Source organism: Carcharodon carcharias, chromosome 2, assembly GCF_017639515.1.
Source record: "Carcharodon carcharias isolate sCarCar2 chromosome 2, sCarCar2.pri, whole genome shotgun sequence".
NCBI classification, from domain to species: Eukaryota; Metazoa; Chordata; class Chondrichthyes; order Lamniformes; family Lamnidae; genus Carcharodon; species Carcharodon carcharias.
The window spans coordinates 193,230,383-193,248,608 of record NC_054468.1 but is presented as its reverse complement, the minus strand read 5'-3'; the positions used below and the strand labels follow the sequence as shown (position 1 = coordinate 193,248,608).

The following is an 18,226-nucleotide window of genomic DNA, read 5'->3' as shown; positions in this document are numbered from 1 at the left end:
GAATAATTCCTATGTATGCCACACCTCTTTCCCCGGTGCACCAAATTCCCACATGAACCTAATTCGCAACTCACTCAGCCTCCATCTCACTCTGACCTAGCTGCCTGTCTCCTTGCTGGTCCCATACTGAGGCAAGGAAGATACATGGGAGCATAGAGATGGCATACAGGAATCTGAGGGGTGGGGTGTGGAGGACATATGGGCATAAGGGTGGCATTGGTGATCTGAAGGACAATGGTTGGCATGGGAGTGGGTGAGGGATGAGGCTTAGTGGGCTTTTAAACACTGTTGGATTTCTGTGATTTCAGTGTTGGTGAACTGAGGTGGGCCTTCTAATTGGCCCACCTCCGCACCCACACTCCTCCCACACTGGCTCACGGCTCACAAACAGCACTGTGAATCTGACCCCAGTGTGAAAGGACACAAATGGCATGTGAAGTTACACATGGGTCAGGGGTGCAGTTTGCAAGCCGCAAAAGCTGCAGGTTGGGTTTTCCTAAGCCCAGTGGAAGACTTGGCCAGGACTGTTTCTCCTGAGTCCCCAACAGCAGCGTTCATGAGACCTATTGTCCATTCCTGTAGATTCCTGCTGAAAACAATAGTGGGGTGAGGGTGTTGGGAACTCTACTGACATAAGATGTGAATCTAGCCAGTAATCAAGCATTAACAACATTGTGCATACATTAATGAGTATAGATGTACCATTGTGTTTTGAGTAACTTCTCAAACTTGTCCCCTGCTGTGTATCTGTAATATGTTTGAGTTTTATCTCGCTGAAGCAGAGCAGCTCAGCGTGTTGTTTCAGAGTTCAGAAGAGACTTGGGAACAATTAATTGCTTCATTAACGTTGATTGAAATAAGAGCAGTACATCGCTGAAAATCAAATACATGCTGGTTGAAATATTTTTCTAAAGTTTCAAGTTTTAAACAGATATGGTAAAAATAGCTTCTTTCTTGGCTGCTTAATCAACTTCTCAACATGCTGATGACAGGGATAGCATGTAAGATCCCTGCCCTAAAAGAATTCCTATTTACATAGCAACTTCCACGGCCTTAGAACATCCCAAAGCACAATATAACCAATTTTTTGAAGTGGTTACGTAAGAAAATGCAGAACCCAACCTTTGCTCAGCCAGGTTGCATGAAAAGCAATGAGATAAATGACCAGATAGTGATCTTGATAAATATTAGTTAGGACGCCTTGAGAACTACCCCGCTCTTCTTTGAATAGTGCGATGAGATTTTTTACATCCATTTAAAAGGAAAGTTGGGACCTCAATTGGTATTGCACTGATGTCCTGGAGTAGGGTTTGAGCCCATAAAAATTCTGACTGTGACAAGAGTATTACTACTGAGTCAAGGCTAGTACTTGAACAATATACTTTCTCCTCCGGCACTAATCTCAAAACCTCATAAGCGTAAAAGGACTTCATCTATTTCCACAGGAAGGTAGGGCTTAGGAACAGGTGTTGGCATTTGGTGTTGGCCTTCGAGCCTGCTCTGCCATTCGATAAGATCATGACTGTTCTGTTGTGATCTCAACACTACTTTCCTGCTATTCCCAATTATCCTTGACCCCTTGTCTATCAAAAATCTATTTAACTCAGCCTTGACCCACTCTCCATAGCTTTCTGGGGAAAGAGAATTCCACCTACTAATGACCCTCAGAGAAAAATATTCTCATCTCCATCATAAAAAGGGAGACCTCTTGTTCTTAAACTGTGTCCCTTAGTTCTAGTCTCCGCACAAAAGGAAACATCCTTCTGGTATCCACCCTATCAGAGCCCTTCAGGATCTTTATATGTTTCATTCTTCTAAATTCCAATGGGTATGGACCCAACTTAATCAACCTTTCTTCATAAAATAAGCCCTTCATCCCAGGAGTGAGCCAAGTGAACCTTCTCTGAACTGTTTCTAATGCAATTATATCCTTTTACAAATAAGGAAACCAAAACTGTGCACAGTACTCCAGATGTTGTCTCACCAGTGCCCTCTACAGCTGCAGTAAAACTTACCCTATTTTTATATTCCATTCTCCTTGCAATAAATACCAACATTCAATTTGCATTCTTAATCACTTGCTGTACCTGAATATTAGCTTTTTGTGATTCATGTATCAGGACACCCAGATCCCTCTGTACCAATGAGTTTGGCAATCTCAATCCATTTAAATAGTATACTGCTTTTCTATTCCTCCTGTCAAAGCGGACAAGTTCACATTTTCCCACATTATACTCCATCTGCTAAATTTATGCCCACTCGTTTAACCTAGCTTTTTTCCTTCTCAGACTCTTTCTCTCCTCTTGACATCTTACTTTCCTACCTATTTTGGTGTCATCAGCGAATTTAGCTATCATATATTCGGTCCCTTCATCCAAGTATTTCAGCATATTTCTACTTTTCATTTTGTGCATCCCCCCGCCTTCAGCTCAACATTGACAGCAGTGCTTTCAGCCACCAGAATCCTATCCTATGGAGCAGTATTTACATATGATTAAATATAAAATCAACACAGAGAACATTTACCTTCAGGGGATTTCCCCAGATATTCAAATGATTGTCAGATAGTCAACAGATTCCATTGAGTGCTATAGATTTCTGCAAGCTCATGGCTTGATTTGGATTTTACAAGTTGGCCCATCCGTTCTTAGGGATTCATTAGGTTAAGTGGAATAAGAGACCTTTTTAAAGAGAGAGATTTGCCAATCCCCTGCCATCAAGCATGCCAGAATGTCATTCTGAATATGAGAAGCTAAAAACCAATGGAAATTTCTTTCACGGTTTTCTTCAATAACCTGTGTGTACTGAAAACATCAACCACTAATTTTAGAAAGATCTTAACAATGTTTCTTATTTAGAACATTGTTATGGAACTAAGGATTTAATTAACACCAGTTACTTTATTTGTTTGCTTGTTCATTTAGAGCATTCTTGCACCAGAAGTGTGGGTTGTGTGGCTGGAGATGCTGAATCATACACTGTCTTCATGGAGTTCTTTGATCCACTTATTGAACTTTATCACTATGATTATCAGCAAAGTAGAATGCATAGGAGTGACATGAATCCAGAAAACCTAAAGGTAGCTTCTTAAAATTCATTTTGTCATTTCTACACATTGCATAAGAAAAGAATTAGACATAAAGCAAGAACAGGCTATTCAGCCCATCAAGCAAGCTTGTTTCATAGACAATGCACAATGTTCCTTATCAATGTTTCTAACTTACCTTTTAATTTTGGGTAGAGTTACACGTAAATACTTCAAACCCACAGAAGTAATAAAGCAAAGCTCAACAATAAGTATCAACTCACATCTCCTTGATACCATTTACAGATCATGTGCTACCTGTTACTCTGTTGCTCCCTACACCACCACAACACCATGCCTCCCCCCGCCCCCAACCCCACCCTAATGTCCCGCCAGCCTCGAGTGGCACAAAGACCATTGTCCCATGGGGCAGAATTTTACGCTTGGCGTGCAGGCCCAACACGCCTGAGTGTAAAATGATGCGCAATGACGTCTGGCGAGCGTTCCGACATCATCGCGCCTTCGTGTAATGTTTTGTTCGGTGCGCGCGCGTCAGAGTCGGCTGCGTGCCCACCAATAATTAAAAGGCCTATTAAGGCCATTAACAAGCTAATTAAATTCAAATTTACGTTGCCCATACAGTTGGCGGGCAGGTGAAAAGGCCAAGCGGCCTTTACATTTTTTTTAGGAAACCTCATCTACGAGCGGGATGAGTTCCCTAAAGCAAATAAACATTAAATATAAACTTTATTTTGGAATTAAAAACATGTCCCATCTCATGTGACAGAGTCACATGAGGGGACATATTTTATTAAATTTTCACTGTCTTTATTAATTTTTTTAAAAAGCGCTTCGATCTCCCTGAGGCAGCTCCATGCCTCAGGGAGATTGAAGTGCTCTTGCGCGTGCATGCACAAACTGCGTGCCAGGCCCAGCTCTCCCTCCTCCTCCCGTCCGCCCGCGTGAAATCACTGAGCAGAGCCCATTGAGGCGACGGTTGGCTGGCTGACCACCCGCCTGAGGACCCCCGCTAAGGGGAAAACCATGGTGTACTTGATCATCTTAGGCATTATTCTTCCCTATGGTCTTTAATCCTTTCAAAATCAGATGGCTGTTATGCTTTTTGAGGAAGTTAGTAAACACTGTTTTAACTGCATTTGCTGGAAATCTGTTCCACATATTTAGAGGCTGTGTTGAAATAAATTCTTCAGATCTCAAACCTTACAAAATCATGAAAGGAGACAGAAAAAGGCTGGCTGCACCATCACCTCACTGTGCATCAATGTTAAAAATCTAATTTTCAAATGCCTCCATACCTTAGCAACCTCCTCCAGCCACACAGCCCTACCCTCATTCTCTGCTCTTCCAACCCTGGACAACAGCACATATTTCCTTTCCTCTATTCCATCATCAATGGAAAAGCCATCAGCCATCTTGCTCCCACATTCCAGAATTCCTTCCCTAAATCCTTTGTCCTGCTACACCTCTCCTCACCTTCAAAAGCACTGTCGAAAGAACCTCCTTACCAGCACCTCTGTCAACTTCCCTTATTCTATTTTACTTCTGAACCCCAGCTGTCAAGTAACACTTTGCTACATTAAACGTGCAATACTGTGATTTACTGTTGAAGACATCAGTCTTCCTCTTTGTTCCTATTAAAGAGAAATAACATTTACAATGGCCATTTAATTTTCCAGTGACATTTTCAAAAACTATTCCTTAACCATTCAAACTCTCCTCTATACTTAATGATACATTGGCCTGAATTTTTCAGGTGACGGGCAGGCTCGGCTGGAGCAGGCATTTGCGGAGCCAATCACCACCCGCAATTAAGGCCCACCCAACGTAAGACATGGGCCGTAGCGCTCAGTGCTATCTGTGCGGGCAGGGGGGGAGAGGAGAGAGAGTCGAGGCCAGCGCTCTTTTGCGTGCATGTACAGAGCTGCTTCAGGGAGATTGAATCGTTGTTGTAAATAAGAATAAAAGGTTCAAAAATGTATTTAAATATGTCCCCTCATGTGACTGTGTCACATGAGATGGGACATGTTTTTATATTTATGAAAATTTTTATTAATTAATAAAAGCTCATCCTGCTTGTGGATGAGGTTTCCTAAAAAACGCAAAGGCCACTTGGTCTTTTCACCTGCCGCCAACATTAAGGCTGGATGGGCAACGTTAACAATCACCTTAATCAGTTCCTTAATGGTCTTAATAGGCCGTTTACATATCGGCGGGCATACAGCTGACTCCGGGGCGCGCCCGCCGAATGAAACATCGTGATGATGTTGGGATGCACAGCTGACGTCACCACTCGTCATTTTATGTGTTGGCGTGTCAGGCCCACCGACTGAAAAACCCTGGACAATATTTCATATCTAATCCTTTCACTGTCTTGGTCTCTTTTCAAATGTTAGCATCCTTTTCTTGTATTTGGAGAATATGTTACCATTTGTGCTATAATTGTAGAATATTTGTTATTTTTACATTTTTTAAAATTGAGGGTTTCTATTGATAGTATAGAAGTTCCATTTTAGTGATGTCACTGCTAGAACCCTGCATGCACAATTTGAGTTGCAGTGCATGTGTCAAGTGACGCAGAGCCAACAGACCTGACTTATACTTCCGACTCCACGTACTGTTCTCTAGTTAGTGAAGTCAACAGCCTCTGCTCACATGTGAAAGGTTAGAAATTAAATTTAAAACTTTTCAGAAAGTCCAGTTTCTAACTTTGCTTCATTCTTTGCAGCTATACTACAGTTGGTGCATAGCTGAAGAAGTACCCAAATTCTTCCTGGAGGAATCTCATTGTTTGTCCACATGAAGTCACATCCAAATTATACTTGCATTAATGCAAGCCAAAATGACTTCAGGCCAAAGTAAAATTTGTAGTATTACCGAACCATGAAATATGGATGACAGTGTACAACGACAGTAGCTCCATGAACATTACATTGAATCTACGGATTCAGATCATTATTTCTATATCCCTAGTGTCCAATAATTACCAACAATTGAATGGTTAGCTAATAAAAGATTTGTAATTATTTATTACTCTTTCCCCTGCAGGGTGGAGCTGATTTAGATGGACAGTATGTGTTGACCTGTCAAGTGAGTGCAGGACGCAATGTGGATGATTTTTCTTTTCCGCCACACTGTAGTCGTGGAGAAAGACGTGCGCTTGAAAAACTTGCAGTAGAGGGTGATTTATTTTTGTTTATTCAACACTGCAGAAGATGGATATAACATAAAAGTTAACATAAAACTCTAGAATTATCCATGTTTGAATCCCTCCAATCAGATTTTCACCCTTCACTGCACCAAAAGTCACAAATGACATACTGTGTGACTATGACAAAGGTAACCCATTAATCCCTCCTTATTCTTCTCAACCCGTCTGCAGCCTTTGACATGGTTGATTACACCATCCTCCTTCAACGCCTCCCCATGTTGTCCAGCTCCTTTGGACTGCTCTCCCTGGTTCCATTCTTATCTATCTAATCATAGACAGAGTGTCACCTGCAGTGGCTTCTCTTCTTGCTCCCATGCAATTATCTCTGATGTCTTTCAAGGATGTATCCTTGGTCTCCTCCTATTTCTCATCTATATGCTGCGCTTGGTGACTTCATCCAAAAATACAGTGTTGATATTTAAATATGTGCTGCCAACAACCAGCTCTACCTCACCACCACCTCTCTTAACTTCTCCATTATTGCTAAATTATTGGACTGCTCATCTGATGTCCACTACTGGATAAGCAGAAATTTCCTCCATTAAAATATTGGGAGGACTGAAGCCATTGTTTTTGGTCCCCACTCCAAACTCTGTTACCTAACTACCGACTTCCTCTCCCTGGCAACAGTCTGAGGTTGAACCAGGCCGTTCATAACTTTGGTGTCATATTTGACTCCAAAATGAGCTTTTGACCACATATTTGCAACATCACTAAGGCTGCCTTAAATGGATTAAAATGGGTAGCTAGCTTTTTATTCTTTTTTAACTGGTGCAGACACAATGGGCTGAATGGCCTCCTTCAGTACTGTAACTTGTCTATGGTTCTGTCTTATTCTGGCCTCTTGAGCATCATTGAATTTAATCACTCCACCATTGGTGGCCACACCTTGAATTGTCAAGATCCGAAACTTTGGAATTCCCTCCCTAAATCTTGCTTTCCTACCCAACATTTTTGATCATCTGACCTCATATGTCCTAATATGGTTCAGTGTCATATTTTAGTTTTGAGGTGCTATATAAATATCCTAAATAATGGCAAATGAATCAACCTGGCACATAAAACTACCTATTTCTCCGGCCCCAAAAATCATGTTTTGCGTATACTCGATATATAAGTTGACTTTGTCCTTTTCAGCCATGACATGTTATACTCACATTAGTAGTCAGCCTCAATTTTTCATCCCATAAATGTACCTTATAACTGGATGCAAGGGATTAAACAGGAGATATGGGCTGTGTTGCGAAGATGCACTGGAGTTTAAGATGTGTCCACTCTTTGGGTTGGATACCAAAGACATTTCAAAATGGTGACCACCCACACCGGCAGTTCACTTTTATACTTGGAGTATAAGTTGACCACGGTTTTTGGAGGGACTTTTCAAGGCTTCAACTGTCGACTTATATGCTGACTTATACTGTATAAGTTGTTGTTTTGCTCCATCTTTAGCATTCTCTAAATTATTGAGTGAATTGAATTCTATCACCATCTAGTGGGAAAACACTATAGCTGTTTCACATGTTATCACAATAGAAAGGACAAGCAGCTATTGATGATCCATCAGCAGTAGCTTCTGAAAATAACACAAGGCTTTGTGCTATTTTTAATCAGCTGCCGTTCAAAGAATAGTCAGGATGCTGATGAAACATTCATTCCCATTTGTTCTGTCTGGAGATTACGATCTCTCTACATTCATCAGCTATTGCACTATGAAAAGATCTTGTTGGGCTGCTATTGCGTTGTGCTGGAATTTTCATTGTTTATGAATTACTAATTCAACCCACAATTTAACATAAATCATGAAACATGGATCCATAATTCACCTAATGAATATTATCTATCAGATTTGTGGTAAGCGAAATCCACTTAAGTGCAAATGATTTATGTTAGAATCCATTCAATGTATATTTTAAAATGATGAATTTCATCCCTATTTTTGACTTGGCTTGTATGAAACTCCATCCTTACAAGTTGTATTTAAATACAAGAGACGATCCTATTGATAACAAATTAGTCCTAGTATTAATTTTCTTCTTTGTTATGAAGTATCCTATGATCAGATAATGTCTGTCAAATGGGATGTAAAATGGTTCAATTTAAAAAAAGAGTTTTCCCTTTATCCTGGTCAATATTCCTCCCTTAAGCAATGTGACCAAGCTTTTGTGGAATCTTGATGCGCACAATTTGGTTTACATACATATCAACAGTGACTACACGTCGAAACAAACTCATTGGTTGTGAAGAGTTTGGGACATGCTAATAGGGTGCTTATACCTTTTTCCTTAGTCTTAATCTGCCTATCCACCTTAGAGCATGAAACATCATGTTCCCAAAACTAGCTTCAATGTTTTTGATTTTTAGCTTTCTTCCTCCCTCATTCCTCACACGAGATTCACTGGCTGCCCATCCAACCCTGTGAAAGTCCTTTCTACATTCCCTGATGCCATTCAAGAAGACAGCATACTGTTCTGAACTTCCAGTCACACCCTCAGCCATAACTGTCTATACCAATCATTAAGCCTTCCTCTCGGAGTACCTGTCTGCAATGTTCACTTGTTACCAGGTAGCACAATGCTTCATTGGGTTGTGATTTATATAGTTTATATCAGCCCTCTTGTTTCCTCAGAAACAGTCTCCAGAAACTGAGCCTCAACCAACCATCTTACATTCTAGACCAGAGAATGATCCCATCCTATCTGCCTGGCTCTTTTCCACTTTGTCCATAAATAGAATTATGGGGAGATGGTGGCATAGTGCTAATCTCACTGGACTGGAAATCCAGAGGCCCAGGCTAATGCTCTGGGGACATGGGTTTAAATCCCATGATGGCAGCTTGTGGAATTTTAAATTCAATTGATAAATCTGAAATTGAAAGCTGGTCTCAGTGATGGGGTTCATGAAACCATTGTTGATTGTCATAAAACCCTATCTGGTTCACTAATGTCCTTTAAGGAAGGAAGTCTGCTGTCCTTACCTGGTGTGGCCTACATGTGACTCCAGACCCACTGCAATGTGATTGACTCTTCATTACCCTCTGAAATGGCTAGCAAGCCTCTTAGCTTAAGGGCAATTGGGGATGGGCAAAAACTGCTGGCCTTGCCAGCGACACCCATACCCCATAAAAGAATAAAAAAAGAATTGTATACATTGAAATTACAACACAGAATTGAGTCTATTTGCCTGACCAGTCCATGTTGATGTTCATCCTTCTCACAAGCAAGTAGTCCTAATCCCAATAGTCCACTCTTCCCATATCCACTTTTCTTCAATCTATCTAACATATTCTTAAATATTGATATAGTCATTTCTTCAATCAGTAATCTCAACAGTGCATTCCACAGCCTCAGAATCCTCTGTGTAAAAATATTTATCTTGCTTTTTGTCCTAAATCTCTTACATTTAATCTTATATCTATGTTCGTCTCGTTCTAAATCCCACAATCACTTAAAAATGTCTGTCCTATCTTCTCATAATTTTAAATACTTTTCCATCTCTTCTGTTCTAACAATAACTTCCTCAATTTTACAAGCCTTTCTTCATATTTGTATTTTCTTACACCAGGCAACATTTTATTTACTCTGTGCTGCACTGTCTCTATTACCTCAACATACTTCCTGTAGAATGGAACTCAAAATTGCAACTGTCGTCTTACTAAGGTTTTATGTAGATTTACCATTATGTCCCTATATTTGTCACTCTACCAAAATTATTAAAATCTTAGATACCACACCCTGTTGCTGACTCAATTTATATATGCTTTCTGCTCAAACTGTCCAGACATGCCCACCCTACAGCACATCTTTTGCAACAGAAGCTCAAATCAGACCCAGTATTTTTATTGTAAACCAGAGTAAATAGTAATGGATAGATGCCTGTACTGAACATAAGACCATTCAATTGAAGAATGACACCATTTTTCAAGCCTATCAATAAGGTTGCTATCTCTTATTCTTGATTATGATAAAAAACATTTGCTATTATTTCCATTCAGTTATGTCAATGGCTGTTCTGAACCAACTTTTATTGTTTGCTATGCTGTCTTTTATTTTATTCATTCATGGGATGTGGGTGTTGCTGGCTGGACCAACATTCATTGCCCTTGTTCAGAGGGCATTTGAGAGTCAACCACATTGCTGTGGATCTGGAGTCACATGTAGGCCAGACCACCTAAGGACAGCAGATTTCCTTCCCTAAAGGACATTAGAGAACCAGATGGGTTTTTACTACAATCAGTAATTGCAGCAGCACAGCCTTCCTTCATGTCATAACTTCTGACTTGTGTCAAGAGGTTAAGCTATACACTGGCACTACCACTAACCAGCTAATGATTTTTCTATTTAACCGATTTTTGTCCAAAATACCAAATTACAAAATCCTCCTCCTCCTTCAGGTATGATGCTCTGAGAGGGTGTAGGCAACAATGGACTTCCATTGGATTGATCCATGGTTAGGCCTGGCACAGTACTGAAGTGGCTTGCCATTGCCTTCTTCAGTATTGCAGCCATTGCCTTCTTCAGTATTGCAGACCAAGAAACTCTCCTGCTCGTCACTGCCTGCCTTCAGGCATGTTGGAAGGATTTATGGGCTGATAATCAACTTGTTTGGCCACATTATGAATGCACTTTCCTTGGCCATCAAGTCCTGAAGTGGAACTTGAACCTGGAGCTCCTGGCCCAGCGATAGGGATCGTACCACTGCACCACAAGAGCTCCTAATTACAGAATGCGCTTTGTAATTACATATATTATTCTTTTCACTATTTCTATTCTTACTTCTATCCTTTGACAAAAAATTATGTGTTATAACTGAATAGTTTTGATTTCCACGTCACTGCTGGTATTTTTGACCCAGTCCTTTTGGTTTCTTTGTGATTTGCCTTAGGAGGCTTCTGAAATTGTGTTTGTTATGAAAGGAAAAACTTGGAAACTCGCCAATTTCCCTGCAGTGCACAGAACATATGCTGACAGCAGCAAGCATTCCCTTTCTACAACAAAGTCTTGTGTTTGCTGTTGCCACTAAGTTAATGCCAGCCATACTGCAAAGCTTGGATTGAAAGTGATAGAACCAACAGAAATGGCTTCTTTGATTTTCCACGCTGTAATCAATGAACATAGGACTGCGAAACAGCTACAATGGTTGTCTGCTTTACACCTCTTGGTGTGTGTGGGAGGGGTCAGTGTCAGGGACTGAGGAAAATAAACTATGGTGCATTTTGTTTGCATTATTGAGATGTTGCACGAGGGTATCCTAAATTATGCCAACATATTTTCATCAAAATGTGAAAATTATCATGTGCCATTGAATATAAATGTTTTTCCCCCAAAGGAAATAGATAATTGCAATTGCACAGACTGCTTACTAAGTTTGCTTTAAATTAAAGAAAGACTTGCACTGAAAAAGTGTCTTTCACAACCATCAGATGTCACAAAGTACTTTACAACCAATGAAGTACTTTAACAGCCAATTTGGGCACAGAAACTCCAACAAACACCAATGTAATAATGACCAGATAATCTGTTTTTTTGTAATGTTGAGGGATAAATATTGGCCAGAACAGCAGGGATGTCCACCTGAAAGGGCAAACAGAGCCTCAGTTTAATGTTTCATCTGAAAGCCAGCATCTCGGACAGTACAGCACTCCGATTCAGCCTTGATTTTTGTGTTGGATAGGTAACTAAAACATTTTTTACTTGATTTATTTGGAGCAAAAAGCATATAAAATCATGAGCTCTCTCTCCTGTATTATCTATCTTAATGAGACCTATTTTCAATTACTTTCTCCTAACAAATTATAACCCGTAGCCTTCAATGCGTTAGATGGTGAATTTAAGGGAACTTATCACTCGCTGAAGAACTTGAGTGAGGAGGAACTTCAGAGACTGACCACTGCTGGAATTCTTACTGATAACCTTATTTCTCCATTGATGCTTTCATCTGGTATGGCCAGGGATTGGCCAGATGCACGGGGTGTCTGGTGAGCATGTTTGGTTTAAACTTAAATTGTTTGTCAAGTACAGTGGAATAGTACATTGCAACTGATGCATCCTCAGCTCAGCTTTATCATGTTACTGACTTTCTGATCTTGATTGTTCTGAGGCACTGAAGTCATATACCAATTACAAGTGAACTAAAGCATGCTGCTTCTTGTGTTGGTATTTCACAGTAGCACTAAGAGATTGATGAGCAAAAAACCCTTAACTACAAAATACCTGTGGTGTGGAGAGACAAGTATAGTGAAGGGTGAAGAAAGGAATCAAAGGGAGATCTGGCTTCAGACTGGTCTCATCTAATATCAGGATGGGAGGGGCTTGGCTGGCCATCACTTTGACCATAAGGTGCATAGAAATAAAAATTTACATGGTTTTCGAAAAGGAGAAAACCATCCACACGAGGCAGTTTGTGCAATTTGCAATCTGGTGGTAATCCCACCCAGGGCCATTTTCAGGAGGCCCTATTAAGTCCCAATCAGGCATTTAGCTATCTGGCTGTCGGGCTTCCTGGCTCCTCTGAAGGGGATTCCACCCCCATTGGACACCCTGATGCAGGCCAATCAGAGTAGCACTGCAGTGCACCTACACCAGGGATTGATGATGGAGCCCAAGGAAATGGGTGAGTGGGGCAGGTTTGCCGGGGTCAAACAGGAAAGTCCCGGTGAGGTTTGGAATGCGGCTCAACTTAAAGAGCAGATGGAGTCTTTGGGTCCCTCTGTTCTCAACGGTGGGTGTCTCCATCAGGCACAAAATGCCTGGTAGGGAGGGACACCCCAGCCAGGCCCCAAGCCTACTCAACAGGTTTTTCCTGGGGATAGGCCCATGTCGTGTGGTCCCTGCCTGCCACTGGTTAAGTTTAAACTTAAAGGACTCAATTAGCATCTGGGCAGGAAGGCTGCTCTTGAGCCTTCCTGCCTTGTGCTAAATCAGAGCAAAGCTTGAAGGCACTGGGATCTTCAAGGCGCCCCTGCCCACCTGACTGCATGGCACCTGCACCTACATACATCACCCCCTCCCCAACCTAGCCCCATCCAGTGGCTGAGGCATTGCATTTTGCCCAATGTTTCAGCCCGATGACTCTTCTTAATTATTTGTTTTGCTGGTTCATTTTAAGACAGCATCCTGTTACTAAGAACAAAACTGAAGTTTCTGTGGTGATCTGTAACTTTGATCCTTATGAAGAGGAATGTACTTTGTTTGTGACAGCCAGAGACTGAACAGATAGATAACAACCTCAATACACCTTGAAAAGTACTATGAGTGGTTTGCTTGTGTGGGGGAGAAATTAACATGGTTTAATAAACAATAAATAGTCACATTCTATCCATCCTTTTACATTTGGAACATATATTGGAGCAATTTTACATGGAACAATGTAGTGTTAGTCCAACATCTCTGTTTTGGCAAGGGAACCTACTTTGATAATACTAATAAATTAATATTGTTTTGAATTATACTTTTGCACAAATAGAAATGAAGGGATAATACTCTGTAAATGGACAAATTTGTTTTGTACATAGCAATCCGTCATAGTGCTTAGCAAGTTAATTGAAATATTCATATGCAGTGATGCACTGATCGTAGAAAGTTACTATTGATTGTTCAGATAGAAATTACTTTGGTTCCTTTAACCCTTGTGCAGTTCAAGGGAGCATGGCACCACATACACAATTATAAATTTATGTTCTGCAGGCATAATGATATGAAGAATTTTATTGTCTGGGTCAATAAAGAAGACCATCTTCGCTTTACTTCTAAGCAACAAGGAGGAAATATGAACCAAGTTTTTACACGTTATTGTTCAGGTCTTAAAAAGGTATGTAATAACTTGCATATTCTGAACACACATTAATTTTCAAAAAAGATCAATTGAAAAATAGATGTAAAATGCTACAGATACTTGAAAACTGAAATAAAACTGTGCGTTAAGTTGCCAGCAATAAGATACAGAAAATTCTGTTTTTTTTTCTATCTGGCAGAAATGCCTGCTGGATATCATAAGTTTACCCTTTGGAATGGTAAGATAATTAGAGGACAAATTACACCAGTGTGCTCTTCAGCACTTCCCAAGAATTAGCTAGAGGTTTGTTGGAAGTAGCTTATGTACTCTCCATTTGGATCAGTGTATGTGACTGGAAGAAATTAAAATGGAAATAAAATTAAGGATGAAAAACAAGGAGAGGTACAATGCAGATGGAATTTCTTCACTCCTTTCTGCTCATTCTCAGCCAAATGGTATAGTGCCAAACAAAGACTTGGTATCTTCCTGGTAGAAAGGGAGGGAATGTTTGCCAGGCAACTCATTTCCTTCTAGTAGAAATTGGTAGAATCTGGGAATCCAGTCTCACCAGAAAGGAGGAATAGGCAGCAAAAAAATCAGACAGCAACACCCCCTCAAAAATATGATGTATACAAGAGAGCATGTTTGTGATGCTGAACGTCATGGGATGCATGGGCACACCACCACCTGCAAGTTCCCCTTCGAGTCACTCACTATCCTGACTTGAAACTATATCGCCGTTCCTTCACCCTTGCTCAGTTAAAATCCTGGAACTCCCTCCACAACAGCACTGTGGATTTACCTACACCATTTTGACTGTAGCAGTTCACGAAATCAGCTCACCATCACCTTCTCAAGGGCAATTAGAGATGGGCAATAAAAATGCTGGCCAAGCTAGTGAGGCACACTTCCCGTGAAAGAATAAAAGAAACCAAATAGCCATTACTTAACTGGATTTAGAAATTAACCTGGTGTTTGAAGGGGGGAACTTGTCACAAGAGAACTGTAGTTTTTTTGTTTGTTGAGGACTAGCATTGAGTCACACATCTTTAAAAGATGGAGAGCTAACTGTGGTTGTTGATTTAGCTTGAAGAAATATACCATCAGAAAAACCACCCCTTCATCTGGAAAGACAATCTAGGTTATGTGTCAACCTGCCCTTCGGATCTTGGCACTGGTTTGCGGGCAAGTGTCCACATTAGGCTGAAGTACGTCAGTAAACATAAGAAGTTCGGTGAGGTCTTGCAGAGATTACGTCTGGAAAAAATTTTTACTGGTATTGTATTAGAATAAAACATTTTTATATAAAATTACTAATGTAACTAACTATTTGAACAAAAAGAAAAATGATGAGTGACACCAAATTCTGAATACATTAGTAAACAACTTAACACTTCTGCATTTCATGTGTTAAGTTCATGCTACCTCACCATAATATACTAACCTCTAGCTTTCTTTTCGTTCAAGACAAATACATTTCCATATGGTTCTTCCATTTCTCAAGCTGCTGTCTTGTCTATGTACCTTTTTGTTTACTCAATACCCTAACGTATCCATTTATGTATCATGCCAAACCATATACATATACAAAGCTGGGATGTATGTTTTATTCTCCAAGCAAAGTATTAAAGCAGTCCATGTCCAAATGCAGCAAGATTTGGACAATATCCAGTCTTGGGCTGACAAGTGGCAAGTAACATTCGCACCTCACAAGTGGCAGGCAATGACCAACTCCAACAAGAGAGAATCCAACCATCACCCCTTGATGTTCAATGGCATTACCATCATTGAATCTCCCACTATCAATATCCTGGGGGTTACCATTGACCAGAAACTGAACTGGATTAGCCACATAAATACTAGGAATCGTGTGATGTTTAATTCACTTCTTGACTCCCCAAAGCCTGTCCACATCTACAAGGCACAAGTCAGGAGTGTGATGGAATACTCCCCACTTGCCTGGATGAGTGCAGCTCCCAGAACACACAAGAAGCTTGATACTGTCCAGGACAAAGCCGCCCGCTTGATTGGCACCACATACACAAACGTTCACTCCCTCCACCACTAACGCACAGTAGCAGCAGTGTGTATCATCTACAAGATGCACTGCAGGAATTCACCAAGGTTCCTTAGAAAGCATCTTCCAAACCCATGACACTACCATCTAGAAAGACAAGGGCAGCAGATAGATGGGGACACCACCACCTGAAGTTCCCCTCCAAGTCACTCACCATCCTGACTTGGATGTCTTTTCACTATCACTGGGTCAAAACCCTTCCTAACAGCACTGTGTGTGTACCTACACCACATGGACTGCAGCGGTTCAAGAAGGCAGCTCACCACCACCTTCTCAAGGGCAACTAAGAATGGGCAATAAATGCTGGCCCAGCCAGCGAAGCCCACATCCCGGGAATGAATAAAAAAAATACAGCAACTTGATGCCTTTCAATGTTGAGGTAGACAGTGAGATGCCATTTTTATGAAGCTAATGGCGGTGTGGCTCATCTCAAACAGCAACTTCTGGATTTCTACTTTAAACTGCACATCGGCCTCTCGCTCTTAACAGTGTGCATAAATAATTGAGTTCCATTAGCCTCATTGTTATTTTGACAGCAAATTATGGCCCAATGTCTCTAATTATTACACCATTACTTCCAAAAAATGTTTGCTGAATTTATTTTGACTTCCTGTTCACTTTTATAGACTCTCCTGTTATAATCATTGAAACAGTCGTTATATTTATTAACTTAACTTTTGTACTCACCTTTCCTGTAGGTTCTGTAGATTCTTCTGTTGAAAGTGACGTCTGGGATATTTCCAACGCAGACAGAATTGGTTTCTCAGAAGTTCAACTGTTGCAGTTGGTAGTTGATGGCATTAAACTGCTGATCAACATGGATAAATATATAGAACATGGAATACCTATTGACGACCTTTTTCCTTCTCAGAAGTAGATGGATTTACATGAATAATTATGATACAGCACATATAATAGTAAATATTAAGTTACATAGTGGGATGGAAACTATATTTTCCTCACAAAGGAAGGGATTCTTACAAGTTATTTTGAGAGCGTGTAACAAAAATAAATGTTTTGTAATAGGCTGTTAAACACTAGGATTTTCCTGTAAACTGAGCCAAATAAACAAAACTGAATAAAAATAATATGTTGATACAAAGTAACTTATGCCTCTGAAATAAAGCATTAATTTACAAATGAGAACATGGCACTAGTGTGCACCATCAACAAGATGTACTGCAGGAACTCACCAAGGCTGCTTAGACAGCACCTTCAAACCCATGACCGCTACCATCCAGAAGGACAAGGGCAGCAGACAATGGGCTAGGATTTTCAGCTCGGCATGCGGGCGCGCGCTCAACATGCCCGAGTGTGAAATAGTGCACGATGATGTCAGGCGAGCACCCCGTCACCGCAAACTCGCGCAATATTTTGGCTAGCAGGCGTGCACGAGTCAGCAGCACACCCGCTGACAATTAAGAGGCTTATTAAGGCCCTTAAGCATGTAATTAAGCTGAATTTTTTGCTGCTTGGTCAACCTTCTGGTTGGCGGCCCTTACATTTTTTGCGAAACCTCATTCACAGGTGGGATGAGGTTTCCTCCAGTAAATAAAAAAAAACATTTTTTAACTCATTTTTAACATGTCCCTCTTTATGTGACAGAGTCACATGTGGGGACATGTTTATTTTACTTGTTGATTCTTCATTTTTCATTTAAAAAATCTTCAGCTCCCTGAGGCAGCTCTGTGCCTTCAGGGAGCTTTCAGTGAATGCAACCCTGCGCATGCACAAACTTCAGCACTCGCTCTCCTCCTGCCCCATCCCAGCAGCGCTGAGGCTCTCAGTGCACATTTCACGCTGGCTGGCTGTTAATTGGCCAGCATGAAATCACAGTCAGGGCCCGATCAAAGGTGGCAGACCATTTTGCGGCTGCTCCCTGGCCGGCCCACCTGACAAGGGGAAAATCCTGCCCATGGGAACAACAACACCTGGAAGTTCCCCTCCAAGCCTCTCAACACCCTGACTTGGAAATATATCACCGTTCCTTCTCTATTGCTGGGTCAAAATCTTGGAACTCCCTTCCTAACAGCACTGTGGATGTACCTACACAATATGGACTGCAGCAGTTCAAGAAGGCAGCTCATCACTATCTTCTCAAGGGCAATTAGGCAATAAATACTGG

The 18,226-nt window shown here is 40.9% G+C and overlaps 1 protein-coding gene across 1 annotated transcript in view; it reads left to right on the top strand.

Moving 5' to 3' along the window:
* Positions 1 to 17,056, top strand: part of LOC121292656 (creatine kinase M-type-like) — a 29,585-nt gene extending 12,529 nt beyond the window's left edge. The window contains exons 3-8 of the mRNA XM_041214912.1: positions 2,925 to 3,079; positions 6,092 to 6,224; positions 12,057 to 12,228; positions 13,937 to 14,060; positions 15,111 to 15,300; positions 16,800 to 17,056. Of these exons, the coding sequence (XP_041070846.1) occupies positions 2,925 to 3,079; positions 6,092 to 6,224; positions 12,057 to 12,228; positions 13,937 to 14,060; positions 15,111 to 15,300; positions 16,800 to 16,978 (953 nt within the window). The 3' untranslated portion in view covers positions 16,979 to 17,056. The remainder of the gene's footprint in view (positions 1 to 2,924; positions 3,080 to 6,091; positions 6,225 to 12,056; positions 12,229 to 13,936; positions 14,061 to 15,110; positions 15,301 to 16,799) is intronic.
* Positions 17,057 to 18,226: the final 1,170 nt, after the last annotated feature.